Raw genomic sequence first — 19,028 nt, forward strand, 5'->3', positions numbered from 1 at the left:
CAGCCACCTTTTTGGAAGATGTAGGCTTGGATTTGGTCCACACTTTGGCCAGAGGGCTAGCTTCAGTTATGGCTTAGAAGTTGGTCAGCCGATGCAATTTTGAAGTCTAACCTTACGAAATTGCCCTTTTAAGGTTCACTCTTGCTTGGGAGCAAACTGGAAAAAAAATATGGCCAATAAGTGGTGTGAGTCCCACCCTCTGTTACCGGAAGATAAGAAACAGACACCGTGCTTCTTCAACACAAGAGGTCATACTAGGGGTTTCTAACATTTTCGACCTTACAGAGGAGCGACCTTTCAGTGGATTACAAGCTGGTTAAAAGACAGGAAACAGAGAGTAGGATTAAATGGTCAATTTTCTCAGTGGAAAAGGGTAAACAGTGGAGTGCCTCAGGGATCTGTACTTGGACCGGTGCTTTTCAATATATATATATCCTACCTAATAAAAGAAGGATGACCGACGTGCCGCAAATGCGCAATAGAGACCAGCTCTACCGCGCATGTGCGGGCGAGCACGTCTGTGAGCCAGAAAAAAAAGAAAAAAAATGACGGCGTCGGGAGGCAGCGGCGGGTGGCAGCGGCGGCGGCGTCGGGTGGCGGCGGCGGCAGCGAGGGAGGAGAGAGAGAGGGAGGGAGGGACTGACAGAGAGAGGGAGGGACTGAGTGAGAGGGACTGAGTGAGAGGGAGGGAGGGAGTGGGACTGAGTGAGGGGGGGAGAGAGTGAGGGGGGGAGAGAGGGAGGGAGGGAGTGGGACAGGGAGGGAGAGAGTTGGGGGGGAGAGAGAGGGACAGAGGGGGGGAGGGAGTGGGACAGAGGGGGAGGGAGTGGGACTGAGTGTGAGTGAGAGGGAGGGAGAGAGGGGGGAGGGAGTGAGTGAGACTGAGTGGGAGGGAAGGACTGAGTGAGAGGAGAGGGAGGAGTGGGTGAGGGGGGGAGGTAGGGGGTGGTGAAGAGTGAGGGGAGAGAGAATGAGGGGGAGGTGAGAGACAGAGGGATGTAGCCCGTTTTAACGGGCTTAACGGCTTGTGTATATATATAAATGATCTGGAAAGGAATACGACGAGTGAGGTTATCAAATTTGCAGATGATACAAAATTATTCAGAGTAGTTAAATCACAAGCAGATTGTGATACATTGCAGGAAGACCTTGCAAGACTTGAAGATTGGGCATCCAAATGGCAGATGAAATTTAATGTGGACAAGTGCAAGGTGTTGCATATAGGGAAAAATAACCGTTGCTGTAGTTACACGATGTTAGGTTCCATATTAGGAGCTACCACCCAGGAAAAAGATCTAGGCATCATAGTGGATAATACTTTAAAATCGTCAGCTCAGTGTGCTGCAGCAGTCAAAAAAGCAAATAGAATGTTAGGAATTATTAGGAAGAGAATGGTTAATAGAACGGAAAATGTCATAATGCCTCTATATCGCTCCATGGTGAAGACCACACCTTGAATACTGTGTACAATTCTGGTTGCCGCATCTCAAAAAAGATATAGTTGCGATGGAGAAGGTACAGAGAAGGGTAACCAAAATGATAAAGGGGATGGAACAGCTTCCCTATGAGGAAAGGCTGAAGAGATTAGGGCTGTTCAGCTTGGAGAAGAGACGGCTGAGGGGGGATATGATAGAGGTCTTTAAGATCATGAGAGGTCTTGAACGAATAGATGTGACTCGGTTATTTTCACTTTCGAATAATAGAAGGCCTAGGGGGCATTCCATGAAGTTAGCAAGTAGCACATTTAAGACTAATCGGAGAAAATTCTTTTTCACTCAACGCACAATAAAGCTCTGGAATTTGTTGCCAGAGGATGTGGTTAGTGCAGTTAGTGTAGCTGGGTTCAAAAAAGGTTTGGATACGTTCTTGGAGGAGAAGTCCATTAATGGCTATTAATCAATTTTACTTAGGGAATAGCCACTGCTATTAATTACATCAGTAGCATGGGATCTTCTTAGTGTTTGGGTAATTGCCAGGTTCTTGTGGCCTGGTTTTGGCCTCTGTTGGAAACAGGATGCTGGGCTTGATGGACCCTTGGTCTGACCCAGCTTGGCAATTTCTTATGAGGGCTTGACCTTTGGGTTGGTCTCAGTCCTTTTGTCCCAGGCAGCCCAGATGGGGTGCAGGCTTGGGTAGTAGAGCCCCCCCCCAGTCTCCCAATGAAGGTGTACCACCCCACCCCCGGGAGCAGGAGGTAGGAGGTTGCTTTTCTCCTTTTTATCGGAGGTGGGTCGAAATCACATCAGACCAATGTGTTCTGGAGGTGATAATAGATGGCTATGCCCTGGAGCTTCACAGTATTTACTGGGACGTTTTCATGGTGTCTACCTGCAACTCTCCGCAGAAGAGACAGGCAGTAGATTGTACATTATGAAGGCTCCTCAGCCTGTGGGCTTTAGTTCCAGTGCCACATCACAAGAAAATGCAGGCTGATATTCCATTTATTTCATTGAGCCCAAGGAGGGCTCTTTTCTCCCATCCTAGATCTCAGTGGGGGTAGGGGTTCAACCGTCAATTGTGGGTGACTCATTTCTGCATAGAAGCTTTAGGCTCAGTGATAATGGCAGTTTAATTGGAAGAAGTTCTGACGTCTCTGGACTTGTCAGAGGCATACTGTCATATTCTCATCCGGCTTGAGCATCAATAACTTCTGTGTTTCACAGTTTTTGGACAACATTATCAGTTTCTAGTGCTGCTTTTGGTTTGGCCACTGCGCCCAGAACCTTTTCCAAGGTTATGGTGGTGGTAGAGTTGAGAGAGGATAGGATTCTGGTTCACCCATACTTAGATGATTGGCTGATTTGGGCCAAGAGTCTAGAAGAGAGCCTTCGGGTCTTGTCAAGGTGATTTCCTTGGTGCAGGATTTAGGTGAACCTGGCTGAGAGCAATCTGCGGTCATCCCAGTCCTTAAAGTATCTTGATATTCAGTTCGACATGAAGCGGAGCAGGGTGTTCCTGCCAGAAGGCCGTATTCAGAAGCTGACGGCACAGGTGTGTCTATTCATGAACACTATTCATGTATAGTGTTCATGAATAGACAGGTCTTATCTACAGGTTTATGGCGGCAACCCTGGAGGTGGTGCTGTAGGCAGGGGTGCATATGCGTCCCTTTCAGTGCACTCTGCTGGCTTGTTGGAGTCCACACTCTCAGGACTATTCAATTCGGCGCCACCTACCGATAGAAACCTGCACATACCTGCAGTAGTAGTTGCAAGCGGATCATCTAAGAAAGGGGATTTCCCTAAGATCACCAGACTGGCTAGTACTCTAGACAGATTCAAGCCTCCAAGATTGGGGAGCTGTACTAGGGCTGACGTCAGATTGAAATCTGATCTGTCTCCAACTGCTATCAGGAGTACACTATACCCATTGGTCCTGATTCCATCTGTCTACACTAAGGAAAACGAAATTATCAGGTAAGTAATTTCTCCAATCTTCTTCCCTTTGCTGGCTTCCAGATTCTCTACGAATAAAAACAAAACTAGAGGTGAGGCACCACAAATAAGTTATTGCAGCTCAGCATGTCAGCTGGTGCATGCTGGCTGCCTTGCGAGCAGGCAAGTGCCAAATAGAGTGCAATCTCTGGAAGGTTGGCACCCTGCCAAAAGCAAAACTGGGTGGGTTCCCCAGTTCAAGCCCTCACCCCTGTCTTGGAAGGTAGCATTATGGTGTGTGGACAACAGGGCCTGGTCAGCATACCTATTTTGAAAGGATTAGTAGTCATTTTAATGATGATTTGAGCCAAAAAAAAGAGATTTATATAAATAAGTTAGGCATACCAGGCTTTTTACCCTTCGCTTCCCTCCAATACTCAAATGGAGAAGTTCTGTAGAGGATACAGATTTTACCCTCTGGCATGGTAGAGCCTGCGCACCTATGTAGTTATTGCAGCACGTGGCCTCCAGGAATTTATTTATTTATTTATTTATTTATTTATAGTTTTTTATATACCGCCGCTCATCAAAAGATATCACGTCGGTGTACAATGAAAGGGAACTTACGCCGGAGCGTTATACATTTAACAGGATTAAATAAGCATTATACATTTAACAAAAGTAAGAATATATATATTTGAACATAAAACAAGTAGAATCTTTTAAAACAGAACTATCATTTAGGATTAACTGAGCTGAGTTAAACAGAGCTGGAAAGTAAAGGGATTTTAGGAAATTAGGTATGAGGTTAGGGACAGGTTAGGAGGAGATGGAGTTATAAATTAGGGGTGATAAGAGAGGGGAGAAAGCGCTTCAGGTGCAATTAAGAGCAAATGTATGGAATGGTATTTACAGTAAGGGCATATAAAAGGGGAAATTAGAGATAGTGTAGAGAAAGGGGGTGTTGGGTAAATAAGGCAGGGCATATAAAGGGGAAGAAAGACATATATATTTCAGGTATAGGCATGTGTAAATAACCATGTCTTGAGTTTTTGCTTGAAAGTTTTGGGAGATGGCTCAAGGCGCAGTTCAGTGGGCAAGGTATTCCATAACAATGGACCAGCAAAGGAAAGCGCTCGTGCTTTGGTGGAGGCATGGTTATATAGTTTGGGTGAGGGGGTCTGTAATGTGGCGAGGTATTGATTTCTGGTAGGTTTAATAGAAGTTTGAAATTGCAGTGAATTATTAAACCATTTCATTTCAGGATTGTGGAGGGCTTTATGGATCAGTGTTAATGTCTTGTACTGTATGCGATATTGAATGGGGAGCCAGTGAAGGTCCTTCAAAACTGGCGTAATATGTTCCTTTGAGTTTGTGTTGGTAAGGATACGGGCTGCAGTGTTTTGCAGAATTTGTAAGGGGCGGATGGCATTTTTAGGTAGGCCTAGGAGGAGTGAATTGCAATAATCTGTTTTGGAAAACAACATGGCTTGTAAAACTGTCCGGAAATCAGATGCGTGAAGCAAGGGTTTCAATTTTTTGAGTGTATGTAATTTGAAAAAACATTCTTTAAGGATTGCACTGATAAATTTTTTGAGGGTCATTTGGTCATTAATAATGACTCCTAGGTCTCGGACTTGGTGAGAGAATTGTATGTGCGTTGGTGTTATAGGTGAGGTAGGCGAAGTATGTAATGGAGTAGGAAGAGATATGATCATGAGTTCTGTTTTTGTGGAGTTGAGGGCAAGTTGTAAGGAGGTTAATAGATTGTTGATAGCAGTGAGAGTAGTGTCCCAGATTTCAAGGGCTTTGGATATGGATTCTGTTACTGGAATAAGAATTTGTACATCATCAGCGTACAAAAAATGTGGAAGTTTAAGGTTGGCGAGGAGATGGCAAAGCGGAAGAAGATAAATGTTAAAAAGGGTAGATGAAAGTGAAGAGCCTTGCGGGACTCCTTGCTTCAGGGGGATTTCTTTTGATAGGTGGTTGCCAATTTTGACTTTATAATTATGGTTGGACAGGTAGGAAGTAAACCAGTTATGAGCGGTACCGTTTATTCCAATCTCGTGTAGGCGTTGGAGGAGAATTTGGTGGTTAACGGTATCAAAAGCCGCTGAGATATCCAGGATTACTAGAAGATGTAGTTGATTTCTATCTAGGCTTTTGAGAAGGTAATCAGACAGTGATAAGAGAAGGTAATCAGACAGTGATAAGAGAAGAGTTTCAGTACTATGTAATTTGCGAAACCCGTATTGTGAGAGGAGAGAGGAATGTTGGAATCCCTCTCTCCTGCCGTCTCTGCTAGTGGAGGGAATGAGGCTTCCCAGAGGGGCAAGACCAAATTAGACTTGTGGTGTGGAAGATGACTGTGGCCAGTTAAAAAAAAAAAAAAAAAAAAAAAAAAAAATAAAAAATACAAAAAAAATTACAGGATGGTTTTGCTTGGATAGCACCTTTTTGGATTCTTCCTTGAGTACTTCTGAGCCATTATTCATATTCCCTTAGGGAAGAACCTCAAATTGGCCTTGGCAGTGTTTGGGTGCTAAAGCAATACGCTGACTGGGACAGTCCTATGGAATCGGCAGAACAAGAGGAGTTGGAAGAGATAGCTGTCCTCAGAAGAGGGGTAATGCGTCAGTTGGGAGGCTGTTCGGAAGGTAGGAGTGGTGACCCTTGATTTTGGGGTATGACCTCCTTCAGATCTAGAGGAGAATTGGGAGCAATCTACAGGGGGATCCCATATTCCTAGGTGCTCATTGGCCCTCTCCTCCCCAGAGTGCTTTCCTCTACATATGATAATTGGAGATGGGATCTCCTCAGTCTGCTGCACCTGATTCCAACTTTAAGGTGACCAAGACTATGAGGGATCTCTATTCCCTTCCCAGGAAGAGAAGGATAAGATAATTGGATTACTGAGGGGGAGGGGGAAGCTGTCCTCTTCTTTTAAGATCACAGTTGGTGGAGGAAAGCAAAATGTTCTGGGACCCATGACTCCCAGAATCTTGAAGATTTGAATCTCCGTTTAAACAGCCTTTATTTTTTTTCTCCTCTCTAGTCTCTTTCCACAGGCTATTTGCATGGTTTCATGACTCAAGTCCTGCAAGAGTACAACATTCCTCAGAGGAGGCCATGGTGATCTTGTCTGCAGGTAGTGATGTACAGAGGTGGGTGGTCTCAAACTTTCATTCAGGGGAACCAATAGCTCCAATTTCAAGGTTGGTGAGTCTCACATGGCAGAGATAAGTGATGTTTGGAGCTCCTTTTGGCCAGATTTCCCCATCTGGCCTGGTCAGGATTAGTTAAAAATGGGGCTACAGAATTTATGGTCCTGCCTCTCTTGAGCTCCCCCACAGAGTGATGGCCATGGCAATCTCAACTTTGTACAGTTTTATTGTCTTTTAGAGTGGTCCTGGAATTTTATAGGCTAGCTAAGGGTACTTATTAGAAGCTTCACCTCCTTCCCCCTCCTATCCAACCAATGCCAGTCCTGCTTGGAGGCTGTTTCAGATGCAACAAGCAATCTGTGCAGGCAGCTCTCTCTCTGCATTGGGAAAATATTCAAGGACTGGGGTTTGGCTGGGGTAGTCCCCTCCTTGTTGGGTGCTGCCGTGTTCTGGTATGTTCCTTCATGGAAACATTTGGAGTCTTCTGCACTGGTGGGTTGAATCCCATTTGATGGGCTTCCCTATCCTCTCATTATAGTCCTCAGGGGCAACAGTATTAGGCTGGTTTGATCAGTCATAGGTTTTGGGGCTTCATCTCTTCCTTGAAAAAAGGTCCCCTATTAGAGGTGTGAGTTCTCCTATTCCATGGGTTCCTAAGGATAGCAAATGTTGCTTACCTGTAACAGGTGTTCTCACAGGACAGCAGGATGTTAGTCCTCACATATGGGTGACATCACAGGATGGAGCCCAATCACGGAAAACCTCTGTCAAAGTTTCCAGAACTTTGACTGGCCCCTACTGGGCATGCCCAGCATGGCACTAACCCTGCAGCCAGCAGGGGTCCCCCTTCAGTCTTGTTTAAAAGCTACAGGCAGTGCCGAAAATAAAATAAGAAACGTAATGAACCCAATACCGCGGGGTGGCAGGCGGGTTTCGTGAGGACTAACATCCTGCTGTCCTGTGAGAACACCTGTTACAGGTAAGCAACGTTTGCTTTCTCACAGGACAAGCAGGATGGTAGTCCTCACATATGGGTGAGTACCGAGCTGAGGATGTCCGAGAAATGCACCAAATGTATCCAGGTGCGCAAGGCACTAGGACTAGAATATAATTTGGTTGAGGGCATCCTGGACCCCACCTGGCAGGTGGAAGGATGTTGGTACGTCACGTTGTAAACAGGTTACGAAGGACAGACTGACCGAAGATGGAATCTTGTCTTCCGGCTTCGTCCAAGCAATAGTGGGCTGCAAAGGTATGGAGAGAACTCCAGGTGGCAGCCCTGCAAATGTCAGAAAGCGGCACCGATCGTAGGTGTGGTACTGAGGTCGCCGTGGCCCTCACAGAGTGTGCCTTAACACAGTCTTGAAATGGAATGCAGTCCGCTAACCAGGAGAAGAGAGTCTGCTTACCCACAGGCTGCCCTAATTTGTTAGGATGGAAAGAGACGAACAATTGAGTACTTTTCCTGTGGGTAGCTGTACGTTCTAGGGTAGAATGCTAGAGCCAGTTTACAGTCAAGAATATGCAGAGCCTGCTCTCCTGGGTTGGAATGGGGCCTGGGAAAAAAGGTAGGTAGTATGATGGATTGATTTAGATGAAAATCTGAGACTACCTTAGGTAAGAATTTAGGGTGAGTGCGGAGTACTGCCCGGTCCTGCAGAAGCTTAGTGTAAGGTGGATAGGTAACTAGGGCCTGTAATTCACTAACTCTGCGAGCTGAAGTGATTGCCAAAAGGAAAATCACTTTCCATGTGAGATATCTAAGATCACAGGATTGAAGAGGCTCAAATGCTGGTTTCATGAGCCGACCCAAAACCAGGTTAAGGGGCTGGAGGACGCAGTGGAGGCTTGAGGTGAAGCAAGCCCTTTAGAAAACGTGTTACAAGGGGTTGTACTGAGATAGGAACATCCCTGATACCTTTATGGAAGGTGGCTATCGCACTGACATGCATCCTGATGGAAGAAGTTTTTAGACCTGACTCTACTAAATGCCAGGGACAAAGCTTAAAGTTTGGGGTGGCGTAGGCACCCGTCGTTCTGAGTGATCAGAAGCGGGTCCTTTCCCAAGGAAATGCGCCTGCGAATGGAGAGATCCTGCAGTATTGGAAACCACACTTGGCGTGGCCAGTGAGGTGCTATCAGGATCATGGTTCCCTTGTCCTGACGTAACTTCACGAGAGTCTTCGAGAGAAGAGGAAGTGGAGGGAATGCATAAAGTAGACCAGTTGCCCACGAGAGGGAGAATGCGTCTCTGGGCTGAGAGTATTTGCTGCGAATGAGAGAGCAGAAGTTCTCTACTTTGCGATTTTGAGGAGACGCAAAGAGGTCTGTCTGAGGATATCCCCATTGTTTGAAGATGGAGTTTGCTACCAATGGGTTGAGAGACCACTCGTGCGGTTGAAAGATGCGACTCATCATGAATAAAACCTCCTCTCACTAGCACTAACTCGTATGCAATAATGGAATGTAAACACGAATCAACCAACCTCAAACCCTCTCTCATTAATTCCTGCTGAATATTTATCATACTATTACCATTCACAACTGTGTCATATTTATTCATTTGATTACCTATGTACCGTTTCATAGTCTTATTTTTTCACTTGCTATTCTAATGTATCAATAGGCTGAAATGTAAATATTGTGCTGTTCAATTTCTCCCCTTCCATCCCAAGTTTATTTTCCTTGTTTTTTGTAACTTTCCCTCTCCCTTTTTTCTGATTCACTGTATTTAAAGTTCAAGGTTCTTATTGAAAATATTGTTTTTTACGTTACGTTATGCTTTACACTCCTTGTTATTTGTAAACCGGGTTGATGTGATGCCTATCATGAAACTCGGTATAACAAAAACAATAAATAAATAAATTTTGTCTGCCAACACATTGTCCACTACCGGCAAGTAGGTGGCCCTGAGGTACATCGAATGGCAGAGAGCTTCCGCCCATATCTGTGCAGCTTCTTCACACAGAAGGAAGGAGCCCGGGCCTCCCTGTTTGTTGATGTACCACATGGCCACCTGGTTGTCTGTCTGGTTCAGGATAACTTGATTTGAGAGGCGATCATGAAATGCTCTGAGAGCATATCTGATCGATTGCCCGAAGCTCCAGGAAATTTATTTGGTGTTTGGCTTCCCCTGGAGACCAAGATCCTTGTGTCTGCAGATTGACCAAATGGGCTCCCCATCCGAGGTTGGAAGCATCGGTGGTGAGAATTAATTAAGGGTCTGGAGCCTGAAAGGGCAAGCCCCGGAGGAGATTGATCTGATTTTTCCACCAGGCTAGAGACTGACTGAGCGAGTCGGTTACGTGGACAATGGTCAACAGGAGCTGAATGCTTTGAGTCCATTGAGACCTTAGAGTCCACTCCATGACTCTCATGGCCAAACGGGCCATTGGTGTAACCTGAACTGAAGACGCCATGTGTCCTAGAAGGATGAGAAAGTGGTGTGCAATCATGGAGTGATTGTCGTCTAGATAGGGGTAGACGTGAACACCTTGAGTCCTGAGGAAGGCTGCAACTACGACGAGGCATTTTGTGAAGACTCGTGGCGCAGATGCTAGGCCGAATGGAAGCACTCGGTATTGATAATGCTTGCGGCCTACTAGAAACCTCAGGTATTTGCGATGAGATGGAGTTATCGCAATATGAGTGTATGCATCCTGGCGGTCCAGAGAGCAGAGCCAGTCTCCTCTTTGTAGAAGAGGAAGAAGCGAGCCTAAGGTTACCATTTTGAATTTCTCTCGCTGGAGGTACTTGTTGAGGGCCCGTAGGTCCAGAATAGGACGTACGAACACCTCCCGATTTTTTGGGGATTAGAAAGTACCGGGAATAGAATCAGAGGCCTTGCTAAGAGTAGGGTACGGGTTCTATTGCCTTGGACTGGAGAAGGAGGGAGACCTCTTGATCCAGATGGATGGAGTGATCGGATGTTCTCCACGTCTGTAGAGGTGGGGAGTCCGATGGCACGGAGAGAAAGTTCAGATGGTAACCCTGAGCAATTATCGCCAGTACCCATTGGTCTGAGGTGATTGAGTGCCATATGTTGTTGGAAGTGGCACAATCGACCTCCCACTGGTATATGAGGCAATGGAAGGTGGCTGCTGCTCTCTAGGTGGAAGTCAAAAACCTGAAGCAGGCCCTGGTTGAGGAGCTGCTTGCGGTTTTTGTTTACGTGTTTGACGAGACTGTGCTTTTTGAAAGGGTCTCGTGGCACGGGATCTGGTTGGTGGCGGGTAGGACTTCTTCGGGCGGAAGAATAACTTTTTAGAGTCCTTTCTGAAGGGCTGTTTAGAAGAATAGTCAGAAGGCATCAGAGAGAGCTGTCTTAGGGTCTCATGATGGTCCTTGAGTTCCACCACTGTCCGTTGAATCTGTTTGCCAAACAGATTATCTCCTACACAGAGCAGGTCTGATAACCTGTCTTGTACCTCAGGGCGAAGGTCAGAAGACTTAAGCCAGGCCCACCTTCTCGCCGAAATAGCAGCTGCAGATACCCTTGTAGCAGTATCAAAGACATCATAAGATGATCTGATCTCATGCTTGCCTGCCTCAAAACCCTTGTTTACTAGGGTTTGGAGCTGATCTTGAAATTGCTGAGGTAGGGAGTCTGTCAAGTCTTGTATCTGCTTGAAAATGACCCTATTATATTGGGTCATTTAGAGTTGATAAGCAGCAATTCGGGAGATGAGCATTGAGCCTTGGTAGACTCGGCGGCCAATGGCATCTAGAAACTTCTGTTCCTTGCCAGGGGGAAAAGAAGTATGAGGCTTTGACCTCTTTGCTCTCTTCTGAGCCGATTCTACCACTACAGATTGGTGATCCAATTGTGGTTTCTGAAAGTCCGGAGCTGACTGCACCAAATAGGTAGCGTCAGCTTTTCTGTGGACTGAAGCAATGGAGCCAGGATGTTCCCAGTTCTTCAGGAGATCCAGAAGAACCTGGTGGATAGGGATGGAGGTTATTATCTTAGGAGCATCCAGGAATTGGAGCAACTCCATCATCTGATGCCTATCATCCTGTTCGGTCTGTAATTGGAAGGGAACCAATTCAGACATTTCCTTCACAAAATTTATAAAGGAAAGGTCCTCTGGAGGAGAACGCTTTCTACTTTCAGTGGGTGAAGGTGGTGAAGGCAAATCATCAGTCCAGGTATCATAGGGATCAGCACCTGCCCCTCTAGGATGTAGAGGGGGACGGGATGGTGGGATACCTGAAGGGTCCTGGTCTAGGCTCCGAAGGAATCGAAGGAATAATCGGAGGCACCGGTGCAGGCATCGATGGATGGCTCTGTGGCGCCGGCGGATGTATCGGCATCGATGGCTGAGGCAGAACTCCTGAAGGAGGGATACGTAACTGTGTTTCTCCTCCCGATGACAGAGTGAGCGGGGAGGGCACCGGCGCCATCAGTGGTGGAAAAGCGGCTATGAGCGCTTCCATCCTGGAGAGCAGTAGTGCCAACGCTGCAGGAATCGGTCGGTGATCGGTTCGGCAATCTGTACCGGTGTTGGTGCCAGAAGAACCTGAAGTCGTTGCATCGCCTTGTCGATGGCCTCCTGAACCATCTGGTCCAGTTCTTCTCGGAGACCTGGAGCTAGCAGCCCCAGCTCCGGAACAGAAGAAGGAGGCAGAGGCATAGCCGGAGGGACCACCGTTATAGGCGGAGTCGCAGCTCCTGATGCCCTATCAGGGGAGGGTTGCCTCGGTGACCCAGTCGCCGAAAAGGTCGGTGCCTTTTCTGGACGGGGTTTCTTCGGCGGCTCGGACAATGGCGAGGTCGATGATTTCGCTCCCTCAGTGGTCAGAGACTTTCTTTGTCTCTACGATCCCCTAGGTCCTGAGGGGGAGTAGAGGGTGTCGAAGGCCGCGATGTCGTCTATGCCGGATGGTCACGGCCGGTGGACGGTTCTGACTACGTTGATGCAATGGATGGAGTTGGGGTTTGAGCACGGAAGAGAAGTTCCATCTTCTCCATTCTGGCCTTGCGACCTTTTGGTGTCATTAGGGCACATTTGGTACAGGTCAAGACATCGTGCTCTCGTCTAAGACACATTACACAGATTTTATGGGGGTCTGTGATGAACATGGTGCGACTACAGTCTGGGCACTGACAGAACCCCGACGCCATGGCCATGGAAAAAATTTAGCCGCGGTACGGTCGACGGCCAGTAGGCCGCGAGGGCCAAACTAGACGGTAATTGACGGAAAACAGGTAAAAACTTACCTGAGTACCGCGGCTTGAAAAAGTTAGAGGAGGGACCCTTGTGGGGCAAAATAACTTTTAGTAATTCCATGAGGAAAATTCCTGTAGCTTTTAAACAAGACTGAAGGGGGACCCCTGCTGGCTGCAGGGTTAGTGCCATGCTGGGTATGCCCAGTAGGGGCCAGTCAAAGTTCTGGAAACTTTGACAGAGTTTTTCCGTGATTGGACTCCATCCTGTGATGTCACCCATATGCGAGGACTACCATCCTTCTTGTCCTGTAGAAACTGGCAGACCTTTGCTTAGATGGTTCCCCACATAGATAAACAGGGACATGCCCTCTTCTCCCCTCCAGGGTACTATCCGATATTTCTCAGATTCATTATCCTGGATCCCCCCACTGGCAGCTATAAGGCTGTACTAACCAGGACTCCAGATACCTCTCAGTCAAGGGGTAGTAAAGGCCTCCCTCTTCATGGGGGGAATCATGTTCCTCATTTAGTCAGATGTCTGCCTACTCAGGGCTAAGGTGGAGAAGGAAAGCCCAGGATTATGCAGGTGAAAAAATCCTCATGCTGATTGATGATGATCTCCAATATTAGTCCTTCCCAGTCTCTGAGTAAAGGGAAGCCCTCTCCCTCTGACGAAGAAAGTGACCTTATGGCTTTGGATATCATGGGCTCAAGGTCTCACTCCTGGTGTCCAATTCTCCTTTTTCTACATCTGCCCCAAGTATAGTTTGCTCATCAGTTCCTAGGCTCAAGGGCAATGGACCTGAATGTAGTTCTTTAGGTATAGACCCACGCACAGTTTGCTCTTCTCTCTGATATATTCAGTAGCCCAGGGTCACAAGACTATCTTTCCCTCTCTCTAGGGAGATTATAAGGAACCTGTTCACATTTGCCTCTTGCAGGGAATGGATCTCATGTCTCCTTCATGGTTCTTTTGCAATGTAGGCATGAGCTTTATAGGTTGAGAGGGGAGTTATGATCCTGGGCATCTGAAGTGGGGAGAGGAAGTGAACTAGTGAAGAACCAGTAGGGCCAGAGCTAGCATTCCAAAAATCCTGGCTTCAGCTCAGATGGAAGTGGTCAATGTAAAATCATTAGCTGATGTAAACAAATGAAGTGAACTAATAACTTTGAAAACCCTGGTGAGTCTGATTTGGTCTCGGATGTCGTGCCCCCTGCAGGACCTAGAAAGAGCTTCCATAGCCAACACTGCCATCGTACAGACAACTGTTTTGGTCTGACACAAGGCTCTGAAGTGTAAGGATAGTCAGAATTGACTTTGTCCTACCAGAGATCAGGTGGGGCGCTTCCAGGAGTGGATTTCAGAAAAATTTGGGGAAATTCCAAAGTAAGCAAGTTTTTTTGTCCAGTAAAGGAAAGCAGGAGGCAGGAGGTTTGGATATCCTGGTAGAATCATGACCCAGCTTCCAGTCTTTGGCCTGTTTCAGCTGGATGCCTGGACATTCCCTGGTCTGAATTTTGAAGATGCAAGCAGAGTACTTGCTCCCTTTCCCCTATTCAAGAGGATTATTCGCTAAAACATCCCTTCCATTCTTTAATAATCTTGGTAGTTAAGAGAACTAGGCTACATAGCAAGGACATTTAAGGTCGGAAGTTATAGTCTTTGGTGGTACAAAAGAGGATGGCATAATGGACTAGAGAGTTTTGAGTCTCTGCGAGGTCAGTTTTCATGAGGAGATGATATTTCTCTTTGAGTGATCTATTCCTTCAATCTTGTCCTTCTGCCAGAGAAGATTGGAATGAAGGCATAACTTGCAAATTGGGCAGTGACTGGCACTGGTTTGCTGCAAGAAACAGTCTTGGAAGCTCTCTTGCTATTCTCTCAGATTAGATATTTTCTTCTGCAGGTCTCCTCAACTTGGGAAGTGAGCTAAGTTTCATAGGGATACGGCATCTCTTCCTCTAAAGCTTCATAGGGTAATCTCGCTTTGAGTCTTGTTGAAGGCAGTCCATTGTAATTTTAAAGGAAAGGGAATCTTTGCACTTGTTGCCTTCCAAAAAAAAAAAAGGTATTTCACTTTTGTCAGAATCTGGTTTTTCTCATATATGATGGTAAGAAAGTCAGTTGATATAGATTGGAACAGAGATGTCAATTTCAAGTCTGTTGTAGATCACCTTTGAGATGCTTGTACGTGATCAGTTTCTAGTTTTTGGTGTATTAATGTGTCCTGTAAAAGCACAGTGAGTTGTAAGTCATCAATGAGAGGAGCACTTTGGTCTGCTCCAGCAAGAGCACGAGAGGACTAGTGACCCCATCAACAAGGGTACAGTCTTCATAGGCAGAATGAGAATCTGGTTTTCCAGAAAATAATGCAAGGCAGCACCCTTGCCTTCATTGCATCCTTGCTCTAAGCACCTCTGTGTGGGTGTGCATGTGGGGGAGAGGCTATTCCTTAGATGCAGGAGTTCTGAGAGCTATTGTGGCTTTAGTACATTCCACTTATGTGGACTGGTCTGACATTGACAATAAAGTTGGTGAAATTTAAGCTTACCTTTTAATTTCCTTTCCTTTAGTCTTGCCAGGCCAGTCTAGAACCCACCAAAGGAAGCTACAGCGATCAAGGGCTCTCAGTGTCATAGGTTCAGAAATCTGACAGCGAGTACTTTGTTGCCATCTCTGAATGCATTTGGCCTAATTGTAAGCTTGGTGTAGGGATTCTTATTCCTGAGTAATAACCATGGAGGAATTTATTTTTGGCTGTATCAGGTTTTTAATTGCAGTGCTGATTTGGACACCAAAACAAACAATTGTCTTTGGTTGTCTTAGCTTTGACATAAGATACTATAGAGTTGAAGGCAGTACCAGTGAAGTCAGCTTTGAGTTTTTTTTCCCTCTGTCTCCATCTGCTGGCAGGAGAACATAACCCAATTGTCTGTACTGGTCTAGCAGGAAAGGAAATTGACAGGTATGCTTACATTTCACCTTTTCTGATATTTCCTCTGAGCCTCCCTTCAACTTCATTAATACTCCCCTTGAATTTTTTTCCATGAAAAATGTCACCTTCCTGTATTATATTGAATCTTGTCAAATATCTGATCAGGGCTCCTCTTTTTTTTCAGCAAGTACACTTTCAGCATTTTAAGCCTGTGTATGGTTTGTTTTGCTGTCCCCGTACCATTTTAGTAGGCCTTCTCTGAACTGCTTTCATCTTCTCAGTGTTCCTTCACAGTTATGGCCTGAACTGAACACAATACTCATGGTGGGGATCTCTCTAAAGACCTATACAAGGGCAGTATTACCTCCTTTTCCCTGTTGTTGATACCTCTATGTAACTTCAGCATATTGTTAGCTTTTCCTGTTTATTACATTAATAGACAATCTTCAGACATTTGCAATGTTTACTAGGGATGTGAATCGTGTGCCTGATCGTTTTAACGATCGGGTTCGGCTGGGAGGGGGGGGAAATCTGATTGTTAGAGATGTGAATTGGGATCGGTTCCTTTTTACACATACCTGGTGGTCCAGGGGGGCCGCGGGCAGCGATCTCCCATTCCCAGGCCATCAGCTGCGCTAAAAAAAAATGGCGCCGATGGCCCTTTGCCCTTACCATGTGACAGAGCAAAGGTAGCTCCGGCGCCATTTTGAATACTGGCAATACGGCCCGAGTGCAGGAGGTTGCTCCCGGACCCCCGCTGGACTTTTGGCAAGTCTTGTGGGGGTCAGGAGGCCCCCCCAAGCTGGCCAAAAGTCCCTGGGGGTCCGGGAGCGATCTCCTGCACTCGGGCCGTATTGCCAATATTCAAAATGCCGCCGGTGCTACCTTTGCTCTGTCACATGGTAAGGGCAAAGGGCCATCGGCGCCATTTTTTTTAGCGCAGCTGATGGCCTGGGAATGGGAGATCGCTGCCCGCGGCCCCCCTGGACCACCAGGTATGTGTAAATCGTTTTTGGGGGGGGGTGTCAGGAGAGTGGTGAGGGCAAAGGTAGCGCCGGCGCCATTTTGAATACTGGCAATACGGCCCGAGTGCAGGAGGTCGCTCCCGGACCCTCACTGGACTTTTTATCGGGCCATTGGCGCCATTTATATTAGTGGCAGCCAAAATGGCGCCGATGGCGCAAGAGCAGGAGATTGCTCCGGGACCCCCCCCCACTGGACCACCAGGTAATTTAAAACATTTTGGGGGTGTTCGGGAGGGTGGGGGATTTGTTTTAAAGGGTCTGGGTGGGTTTATCGGTTGTTTTGGTGTGCCGGTTTTCCCGCCCTCCCCCCCCCCCCCCCCCCGATTTACGATTTTTCATGATAAATCGGGGGAATTTCTATTGTATCGCGACTCTAACGATTTTTGACGATTTAAAAATTATCTGACAATTTTTTTAAATCGTCAAAAAACGATTCACATCCCTAATGTTTACTACTAGATTTTTATCCTGTTTAACAGTTGTCATTTCTTGGCTGATATTTTTTGTGCCCCCAAATAGTCAAATTTTACTTTTTTTAATTTTTTTGCTTTGAAGCACAGCTTCCAACCCCTTGATTTTGCTTGAATTTTTTTCAAGGCTGCTTCAATTGGAGTATTTGTTCAGTTACATATTTTTGTATCCTCTGCAAACGAGCATTTTTCTTAAGTACTTTTTACAGTGTTGCTAATAGTTATTGAAAAGAATTAGCTTTAGCATCAGGCTCCAAAGATTCCACTGGTCACTTTCTGTCCTGGTTATATACTGATTAGTTTTACCATTCTTCTGGGTAGAACAGTGTCAAAAGCCTAAGTAAAGCCCTTATAGGCAAAATCTTCTGTACATTCTTGATCCATACAAATCTCTCTTCTGCATACTTGTTATGGCTGTATTGAAAACCAGATAGGCTGAGTGTGCCTTGAGGACTAGATTGGTAATCGCTAATCTCTAAAAAAGAACATTGAAACCTACCCTCTACAATGGGAATCCCCATTAGTTTGATAGAAATACAGCAAAAAAAGGAAAAAATGCAAAAGCCTGTTGTATTATTGTGGATGAAGTACATTATGCTTCGGCTAAGATATTGGCCAAATCTGTTTTTTTTGTGTTGTCTTTAAATGTAGCTTACTATATAAGATTTGTGTTTGAATTGATCTTAATTCAACAGTATCACAGAAACAGCGATGATTTATTAATCTTCAAATTGCAGTTTGGAGAGCTTCAATAAACATGTTGTTTGAAGTGATGTAGGTCAAGGTATGAATTAGTTGGACACGCACTTTCTAATTCTGATATCTTGCTTTGCAGAGCATCCTTCATCAGTACGGCATTCCAGACAGAACAGTGTGCACGCTGTGGGAATGAATGCAGATATGGATGGTAGGACATTTCTGTCAGTCTTTGTCCTGATTTTACTTGGCTATCTGGTGTTATTTCAGTAAATTCAGCTGAGTGAAATTGTATGGTTCATTACAGCTGTTGAAGCCGAAAACCAGGTTGAACTGGAAGAAAAAACACGGCTTATTAATCAGGTTCTGGAGCTTCAGCACACATTGGAAGGTAAGAGATTTCACATTTCAAATTTCTGTTGCAAATATTTAGTTAGGAAATAATATACAGCAGGAGGATTTTAGTGGCATAAATGTTAATGTATGTTGTACCTTGTAATCAAGAGGACAATTAACATTAACAAATTAATGTATATGTAGGACAATCAGTGCACAGGATCACTCTGATTTGTTCTAATCATCTTGTGAAGGTCCTCGCTGATTTTTTTTTTTTTGGTTATGCTGTGACCAACCAGTGTCAAAATGAAATATGTATTAACACTATTTTTAAAAAAGTAATGTCAGCTTAGCTGTATATTGGAAAACTCCATGGGAACAGCCGCTGCTCTTTATTAAACACAAACCCTGACGCTGTGCTGTGTCTTGAAAAGCTTCTGCGTCGGGGGTCACGACCGCTTCAATGTTAGTTCTTTGAAATCTTCCCTCTGTTGATGGTCCATAGCTTCTCCAACTATAAAAGAAACAGGAACTAGAAATGACGTGGCTACTACTGTCACTACTTAAGTCACAATGTGTCAGAACCCAAACTGATGAAATACTACAGTAAACAAACAATTGAAAATGGAAAAAATTAAAATGGAAAATTTCTTAGCATCCAGTCAGATGAATCCCAGAACAAGTGGGTTATACACCCCCACCTGCAGAGGGAGACGGAGTAAGCTGACGTCATGGTACATATACCCCAGCAGTGACCTCAGCCTGCCAGTATTTTCCATCTCCAGGAGATAATGGATGTACATTTCCCCTTTGGGGTCTACTTTCATTCTAAGGAAAATTTCAGAAGAAAATTAG

General features: G+C 45.6%; 1 protein-coding gene across 3 annotated transcripts in view; it reads left to right on the forward strand.

Moving 5' to 3' along the window:
• The window catches only part of SCOC (short coiled-coil protein), a 62,554-nt gene that overhangs the window by 24,561 nt on the left and 18,965 nt on the right, over window positions 1-19,028 (forward strand). Inside the window, exons 1-4 of one of the 3 annotated variants that reach the window (XM_029596712.1) lie at window positions 5,914-6,034; window positions 6,433-6,541; window positions 17,977-18,048; window positions 18,145-18,228. In XM_029596712.1, the coding sequence (XP_029452572.1) occupies window positions 6,532-6,541; window positions 17,977-18,048; window positions 18,145-18,228 (166 nt within the window). In that variant the 5' untranslated portion in view covers window positions 5,914-6,034; window positions 6,433-6,531. Of the gene's footprint in view, window positions 1-5,882; window positions 6,035-6,432; window positions 6,542-17,976; window positions 18,049-18,144; window positions 18,229-19,028 lie in introns of those variants that run through there. The other 2 variants (XM_029596541.1, XM_029596624.1) reach the window with 2 other exon arrangements.

Source organism: Rhinatrema bivittatum, chromosome 1, assembly GCF_901001135.1.
Source record: "Rhinatrema bivittatum chromosome 1, aRhiBiv1.1, whole genome shotgun sequence".
NCBI lineage: Eukaryota > Metazoa > Chordata > Amphibia > Gymnophiona > Rhinatrematidae > Rhinatrema > Rhinatrema bivittatum.